At 39.9% G+C, this 8,974-nt stretch overlaps 2 protein-coding genes across 2 annotated transcripts; one reads left to right on the top strand and one right to left on the bottom strand.

Annotated features, from left to right (window-relative positions):
- Positions 1–3,211: 3,211 nt before the first annotated feature.
- Positions 3,212–6,198, top strand: NCS57_01446100 (HET domain-containing protein; the record flags this gene model as incomplete). The annotated part of the gene is made up of 2 exons (XM_053064063.1): positions 3,212–4,942; positions 4,996–6,198. The coding sequence occupies 2 exons, from the start codon at positions 3,212–3,214 to the stop codon at positions 6,196–6,198; spliced, it is 2,934 nt and encodes a 977-aa protein (XP_052906346.1).
- Positions 6,199–7,555: 1,357 nt separating this feature from the next.
- Positions 7,556–8,494, bottom strand: NCS57_01446000 (uncharacterized protein; the record flags this gene model as incomplete). Its single annotated transcript, XM_053064062.1, has 1 exon — positions 7,556–8,494. One exon carries the CDS (start codon positions 8,492–8,494, stop codon positions 7,556–7,558), a length of 939 nt encoding a protein of 312 aa, XP_052906345.1.
- Between the last annotated feature and the right edge of the window lie 480 nt (positions 8,495–8,974).

The following is an 8,974-nucleotide window of genomic DNA, read 5'->3' as shown; positions in this document are numbered from 1 at the left end:
ACAGCTAGATCACGACTGACGCCCCGTGAGCCATCATGAGCCACTATAATCACCTCAGTATATAGAACACGCTCATTATACTTTCTTATGTGGTAGCTACCTCAGCTATCAACATAACTTAGTTACACTCAATACCTTTAAGCATATCACTAGACGTAACTTATACCCTCTGCCTCAGAGTACGCTACCGGATCCCCTGCCAATATAAACCCAGTACGACCGGTCTATCCCTTGGGAAATACCATCTCGTCACAGCTGGGACGCTCATAATAGCAATTTAGAAATAAACCTAAGGTAGAGTTTATTTAAAATCCTATATAAACTAAAAATATACTATTAAAGATAAGAGGTAGAGTTTATTTAAAAACTAGGGGTAAAATTTAATTAGGTTTTTATTTAAAAAAATATATATTATAGGTATGTATTAATAAATAAGTAATTAGTAATCCTATATAATTATTAAAATAATTATTAGCTTAGTTTTATAATTATATAATTAAGTTAAAGTTTTAAATAACCTAGATTAATAATATTAAAAATAAGTTATATTTACTAGAGTTAATATAAGTAGGTAAGTATTTTAAAAATAAATTTAAGTAATAACCCTAACCCTAACCCTAAGATAATAAATTAATATTATAATATAATATAATATATTATTAAACTTTAAACCCCCTTTTACCTATATAGGGCTCTTTATTTTTACTATTTATAATATAACCTACTTTAGGCCTTAATCTATTTATTATATATTCTCTCTCTCTTATATAATTACTTAAATTATAAAAAAATACTTAGCTTTTAATACTTATATTCTATTATAATAATTATACCCTCCCACTAATTATTATATATCCTCTTTTTTAAATATAAATATTAGCTTAATTATATTACTTTATTACTTTTCTTAATATCTCTTAATAAAATACCTCCCTTAATTTTCTTTTAGCTCTAAATAATCTATTCCCCGCTATAATATTACCTAAGGACTCTCTTTTCTCTTCTTACTCGCCTTAACCTCTTAATCTTCTTCTTTCTAATCTTACTATTACTCCTTACCTATTATATAACCCCTATTATTAGGTATATTTCCCCTATATCTTATATATTTTCCTTAGCTAATTATCTCTTTAGTTTTTATTTATCGCTATACCTTTGCCTATACCTACTCTCTTTATTACTCTAGCTACTATCTTTTATAATAATACCCTTTATGCCTATTTAATCTTATACTTTAATACTTTCTTTACCTTTATTTATCTTAATATTTTCTTTCTATTTAATTAGCTATTAAACTTAGGCTTTTTTTTAATTTACTTATAATTTACTTATATATTACTTAGCTATCTTTTTTACCCCTTATTATAGCTAGGCTCTCTTTTCTTAATAAGTTATAAGACCTTACCTTACTAATATACTAGGGTTATAACCTATAGCTATTATATTACTTAATCTTATAATCCTACCTTACTTATATTACCCTAATAACCCTAACCCTAACTTATATAACCCTTGCCTTATATATAATAGCTAATTTAACTTACTTAATATATATTAATATATAATCTACCTATATAGCCTAATTATATAATATTATTCTAATTATTATCTTTCTTTTTTAATTATATTAAAAAATTTAATTTAAACTTTAACCTAGGTATAATAATATAATATAACTTAAAATTAATTAAAACTCGCTATATAATATTATCTAACTATAATCTTTTAATATATACCTTTCTTATAAATATTATTATTTATTTTACTTAATTAATCTTACCTCTTAGTTTTGTATAAATCTTACCTTATATTTTTATAATTTATATTTCTTTTTATATAGGATTTTCTATAAATTCTACTAGAGATTATTACTAAATTATTAGTAGGTTTTAGAGGGATTAGTTTTTAAAGTTAATATTAGAGTTTAAACTTTAATAAAATTAACGCTAAGGCTTAATACTAGACTTAGAGGTAAATAAGGATTTATAAGTTTAATTAATTAAATTTATTTAATTAAATATATAATATATATATCTTAGCTTATATAAATATATAAATAATAATAATTTTAATAATAATTTTAATAATAAAATTCTAGCTTATATAATATAAATAATATTATTTTTTTAATAATTATAATTTATAAAATTATAACTTAATAAAATATTTTATATTAATTAAATTAAATATTATTATATTACTTTATATATAAAAATAATAATATTCTTAAGTTTTAAATTTTATTTATTTATTATATATAATTTTATAACTTTAATTTATAGTTTTTTTTTAAAAAAAATATTAATTAAAACTAAGAATTATCTTATATATATTTAATTTTATATTTATATTTAAATTAGTTTTAATTATCTTTTAATATATTACTTCTTTATTTTCTTATTAATAACTAAGATATAAAATAATAAATAAAACTTAAAATAAATATATAAAAAAAATAATTAATAAAAAAGATCTTTTATTTAATAATTATACTTAGCTATATATAGACTTATTAGTTTTTTATATAATATTCTTATTTTAAGGTAATTATTATATTATATCTAATTCAATTAAACATGAGCTAAGACTTTTTAATCCCTCCCGTGCTAAATTACTTTAAATTAAATATAAGCTAAGACTTTAATATAAATTAATACTTTTATTTAATTTATTTCTTTTTTTTAATTTCTTTAAAATATTATAAATAATTTTATAAAATAGCTATAAGGTCTAAGAAACCTTATATAGGCATAAAATAATTCTCTTTAAATAGTTATATTATTTTAGCTAATTATTTTAAGAAAAATATACCGTAAATATAGCTATTAGTTCCCTAACCCTAAGACCTATATCAACGCATAACAAGGTCCAATCCGATAAGAGGTCACATTAGCGCGATTCAGCACTGCCATGCCTGCCACCTGTACTGCTACCTGCACTGCTACCTGCACTGCTACCTGCACTGCCACCTGCACTGCCACCTGCTGAGGAACATCCTGGGACCTTTGGCGTAATCGCCCTCCCCACGACGGTCGAGTCAGGCCACACGCCCGCACGCTCCTTGCTATGGCTTGCTTCAGCCGCCGCCTCGAAGTGGGCGCAGCATCCGATATAAAGAACTCCTGTCTCGCTTGACTGGAGACGGGGAGTCATCGTCTTCCATTCGCATATCTGTTTGTTATACTCACCATTGGACTCGTGATCTCTGAAAATGTCTTGCTTCCCGTATCCACGAGATACGGATGTGGAATCAATTCGGGTACCCCTGATAGCGCGAACCCAATACTCAATAACGGGACAAACTAATTTCTCAGACTTCTTCAAGAGGACGCTTGATGCAGAAACGCAAAAGATGGATGCTGCTGAATCTGATGGGCAGGAGAGCACTAGCTTGCCTCTAAGCCATTCGCTGGCTTCAACCATTCAATCATGGCTGTTCTTCGGTCTAGCATCTGAAGCGCTAGGTCGAAACATCAGACATGAGGAATTCGCAGGCGCTGACCCTGATGGACCCCATCCTTCCATTGATCTTCGCATTCCGGAATGGTACTGGCGGGAGCTTAAAGCTCGATGGGATGAACTAGATGACAGCCTCACTGCTGCGGAATTCGATGCCAAGAGGACTCAGCTAAAAAAGATCTACGAGAGCGCACAGATACTCGTCATCTACATGGATCTTCTGGCGAACGTTCTGGACGACGATAAGCTTACAGAAATTCTCCTCTCAATACACATGCTGTTATATCTTGTGGCGTCTGTGCTCGATTCTAATACGCTCAAGGTCACCCAGACGACCACAAGCTCAGCATCAACAAAGTTACTCAAGCGCAGAATGGTCAAGAATGGGTGGTGCGAAAAGAGGCTGAACTTCTTGGATGCATCTCCGATGTTTTACCCAGCATTTTACTTCCTATCGTCACTCAAGCCACCTCGCATCAATGCGGAAGATCACTCGAGCTGCAGTAGCGACAGATGTCTTGTTACTAGCAAGTTATCTAAGCCTCTTCACCGCACTGACGAATGTCTTTGTGAAGATGTCGTCGTCCCGGTCGACAAGGTGAATACCATCGTGGCTTCCGGAGGGATTCCTTTGGCCAGGATTACACGGTCACCGCTTGGCAAGACAGAGCTCGAAGTGGTTCCCTATACGCCATCCTCCAGATTTATCGCAATATCTCACGTCTGGGGTGATCAACAATTCGGATCTTCTCAGAACTGCTTACCCAAATGTCAAGTCGGATACCTTGAAGAAGTGCTTTCGAGTTTGCCCACCTCCATGGATCACTGGGGATTGCGCGAATGGGTCGCAAATTGGCGGTCTTCTCGGCCAGGCGAGATCGCACCGCCGAGTCGCGCATACGAATACTTCTGGTTGGACAGCTTCTGTATACCTCAAGCTGTCGAACACGCCGGCCTTCGAAGCAAAGCCATCGAGTCAATGAACCTCATTTACGCTGCGGCATCCCACACCTTCGTCTTTGATAAGGGGCTACAAACCTTGGACGCTGGTCGACGCCCGGCTTCCCTTGCGCATGGTGGACGTCCGACCTACTACAGCCCTCAAGACGAAAACTTGCTGGATGTTGTGGCATATATATATGCTTCAAATTGGATGGGCAGAGCGTGGACTTTGCAGGAGGGCATCCTGTCAAGACATATTGTTTTTCCACTCCACGGATCGTTAGCATACCTCAAGCTGTTATGGCCGCATTTCGATGATGGCTTTGGTGACTTCTGGGAATACCTCGTGACTACGATCCCGAAGGACCTCAGGCGATCAGCTCGCGAGTTGCTCCCGCGTAGGAGCAAACCTAAGACCGGGGTCAGTAAGCGTCTGCAAGACGAATCTGAGCCATTCCGTGAGTCGGTGCGGCATCAACTCTTAACACATGTGAAGAATTCTTTGCATGTCGAAGAGTACAACGATTACGCGCGAACGCCGGTTAGTTGTCTGTTCGATCCTTAAGAGAAGTGCTTTTGACTAATGCCGGGTAGGCTGACAGAGCAGCAAGATTTGTCAAAGCTCACTCTCTTCTCCAATCTAGAACGACAACTCAGGCCGAAGATATTCCACTGATTTTGATGAATATGTCGTGCATGAATGCGAATGCCATATCACAAAGTAAAACCATCGATGCAAGGATGAAGCAACTCTTCTATGGCCTCGAGTCACTTCCGACCGAGCTTCTCTTTTCTGATTGCGCCAGACTGGGCCCGGGCACTGTGGATGCTTGGATACCACGTGAGATAGTTCCCGAGAGTTTTGAGGGCAAGCACACTCTCAAGCTTGGCTCAGCAGGTTTCACCTTCGAGACCAGAAAAGGCGCTCAAGCTCTCAAGTTCTTTTTGCTATCATCAACGCATCGATCGGATCGCTTCCGGCTCCTCCTACCGGATCAGAAGGACGAAAAAAGCCTCAAATACAATGTTGAAGCACTGCAGAGATCGAATGACGAGCAACCTGCTGCACCCACAAGTGTATTGTGCATTGTAGTCGACAATGAACCGCCCGAACGAGGAGCACGATTTATCGTCAATCGAGTTGTGGGCAACAAGTACTTCCTCCACTTCGACTGCCCTCTGCGCCTAACCGAGATCGATGACTCGAAAAGTCCTAGCGATGCCCAACAGGACCCAAAGCACGAATGTGGTGCAGTCAGTCTGAACGGCGACTTCATCATTGAGCGCAGTTACGAGCCACAAGACTTGAGCATTTCGCGTCCCCAAAATCCAGAACAATATTCGGACAGGCTGATAGTCATCGGTCAGGCCATTTGCGGCACAATCAATCTGGGAGAGCGCTACTTGATCAGGGCGATCTGGGGCGACGAGAACTCCATGAGCACGCTCTTCTACATCTTTTACGGCTTGTACAGTTTCAAGAAACATCAATGGGTGGAGAGGGCCTTGAATGCATTTGTGCACCGAGCATGGATGGCAACATACCAGCCGGATTGGGACCCTAATGGGCCATGGAAGTGGTTTTGGAAGCTGTCGAACTGGGAACCACCGATCCCTTTCAGAACTTTGATGAAATGGTGGTGCTCCTTGGTTTTCTTTCTTAGTTTCGAAACCGAAAGTTGGTCAGGAGTGGGGATTGTCACGCTGTATTGGCTGCCTCTGTTTCCGAAGCAGGAACTGATGAATATGTATGTGACAGCAATGTTCTCGAAGATCGTTCTTTCGTTCTTCTTCTAGTTAATGACGCGAGCGCTGCCAGAATTCCAATCTTGAGATGTCTCAAACTTCGCACAGAAGACAATATCTGCGAACTCTTGCCATCCACCACTATACTAGCAATTTGCCGCATGCAACCCCACACACACCCAAGAAGCTTGTGAGCTTCCTAATCTTGATATATAGTCACTTAAGCTGAGAATGTCTCCGCCACTGTTGCCGCTTATGGCCGACACACAGGTCCACTTCATGAAACTCACTGGTTGCTAGAAGAAGGCGGCGGGTCGTCTCAAAGATATGTGAAATACGAATTAAGTCTATTGTCATATGCCGAATACAAAGCATCTACCGGTACTGTAGGTGATCTGATACAGAGTCAAGACATGGCCTTGCAGGCGCGCCAGGCGCTGCTCGAATCCTCGGAGCGCTCTCCGGCGCATACGCGGACACATCGAACAGCGGTTGAAGTCATAGTACATGCGTGATTAACTGCTACATATAAGTTAAACACAGCGGGTCCCCTCACATTCCATTCGATAGCCTCTCGCTGTCATGAGTTGAAATGATGTGCTGCGTGGCACGAGATGCGGAAACCTTGCATTCACACACCAGTGCTACTCTTCGGTGCTAGGGCATGGTACCCCGGAGCACCCGGCCGCGATGGACCCAACCGTCGAAAGATCAAGTGTCAGGGACTTAGCATCTTGTGCTTAGAATGAACAAAGCCATGAATCAATCCATGCATGCCATGCTCCCCGTCTGGAAGACGACACCTATCACCGCTCGCCACCGAGAGAGTGGGATACCGCCAGTGGCTCAGCTTCTCGAAGCACGCCGATACCGTTTCTCCGCCCGACTGAAATCCTTGGATGAGGCTCATCCCCTCGCGAAGCGCACACTTCCACCGACGGAACCCATATACTTCAAACTTGTCAAACATAAATACCAGAAACCAGCGGAGAGGCACTTCAGGACCCGCCTTCGGCGTGCCAACGAGCTCCTCGCTCGCTGTACGCAGCCGACCCTCATCCAACAACGTTTCAACCGAGAAGAGAGGGCACCCCTACAGACAGCGTCTAAGGAAGAGTCAGCCGAAGCCTTCCTCCAGTGGACACAGTCGGCAAACCCTCGCACCCTGATTGTATACTCAGATGGCTCCTTGTTGAAATGAGAAGCTAACCCTAGCACCTAAGGGGATAGTTATTTTATAGTGAGATGTTATCTAGGTATGACCTTGACATAGAGGTAAAGGCAAATATAGACATAGTCGATAGAGTATTTATTATGACAAGCGCTATGTGTTCCGACATAAGGCTGCGTTGTCGTATATAACCACAAACGGTAGTACTATGTACTCTCTAATATATTGCTTGGAACTCTACTCTTTGTAATTCTTTACTACGATTGGGAGGGCATGATACAGGTGTGTCATGTTGTTTAGCGGCGCTGTCTTGACAGCCAAAGGGCGCCCCTCACACTCCCCAGATTCCTGAGCACTAATTTTCTCGGCTGGCGCATTGTAGATAAAATCATCATAAGTCCAGGCCTCTGTCCAAATAGACTTACCCAGAAAGTTTCCATTCGCATGTTGAGCCCATTTGAAATTCCGAGCGGAAAAACGTGTGTTCTCATTGTCCTCCTGCCAATTATCCCAGATCCAGAGCCAGTGGTTCTCGTAATTGTCTTGCCCCACTTCGTGGTCGATGAAGTCAAATAGGTTAAATTCCACCTCGATGAATAGCCCGGGCCATTCTTTCTGGAGCTTGCTGAGTGACTTTTTCCAGTGACGGTTGTCGACAATCCAGCAGCCAAACCAGAAAACAAACTTGACTTTCTTGATATTCGGGAGTTCTTTCTTGAAGGAGAGAATTTCATTGACGACTTTCTTGGCAAATCTCTTTCCTCTGTCGTGCTTATACCAAAACGCATACAGGTTTTTCAAGTCCCCATACTCTTCAAAGAACTCTTTACCGTAATGAGAAATTGTTGTCTGAGAAGTTTCGATTATGAGTGCCCTGGTGGATTGCCTCATCCTCTTTGAACATGCGGCAACTCGTGGAGCAAATGGCAACTCGCGCTCCACATAGTCGCACGGCTCCTGGATAGGAACAACCATGGTGTGCTTCCGGTACAAGCAAGGCTGCATGTCTTGGAAGATTTTCTTGTCCAGATAGAAGAGGGGGTATTTTTCTGCGGTATACGCCGTCTGCGATGCAATGGCGTTGGTGAAGACGGGCTCGGATGGTTCAAAAGTGTATTCGTAGATCATCTGTCTGATCTCTCTGGGTAGATCGCCGAAGGTGACTTTGGGTGCCATTTTGACAGGAGACGCAATTGAAATCAAGAAGATCTATGCCGATATTCAAATCAAGAGACGATTGCATTCAACAAGCAGTTTTGGGACTAAGGAAGATGTTTATATAACTGTGGGAGTCCACCGCTGTAGATAAAATTCACGGCTTACGTGAGATTGCCTACCTATTCTACCTTGCAAAAAGAGACAGTAAATGTAAGCGAACTAATTAAAATTCATTAAAGTAGGCAACACAACGGCTTATCAAGGCGGTCTGAGATTAATCATACGATATTTCAAGGAATGTCTTCCTTATGCCGGCGCAGACTTGGCTGATGCCAAAGGCTGACTTCAGATATATCTCAACGACTTCGGCGGCATCACCATGGAAGCGACCGGACAATCCCCGCTGCCTGACGGCCGGCGATTCACAATTTTGACATTACGAGTATTACAGTAATGGTATTGACCGACACTATGGCTAGACGACAAAGTTGAGAGTTG

Source organism: Fusarium keratoplasticum, chromosome 13 (assembly GCF_025433545.1).
Source record: "Fusarium keratoplasticum isolate Fu6.1 chromosome 13, whole genome shotgun sequence".
Classification (NCBI taxonomy): domain Eukaryota; kingdom Fungi; phylum Ascomycota; class Sordariomycetes; order Hypocreales; family Nectriaceae; genus Fusarium; species Fusarium keratoplasticum.
This window is presented reverse-complemented; position numbering and strand designations above follow the sequence as displayed.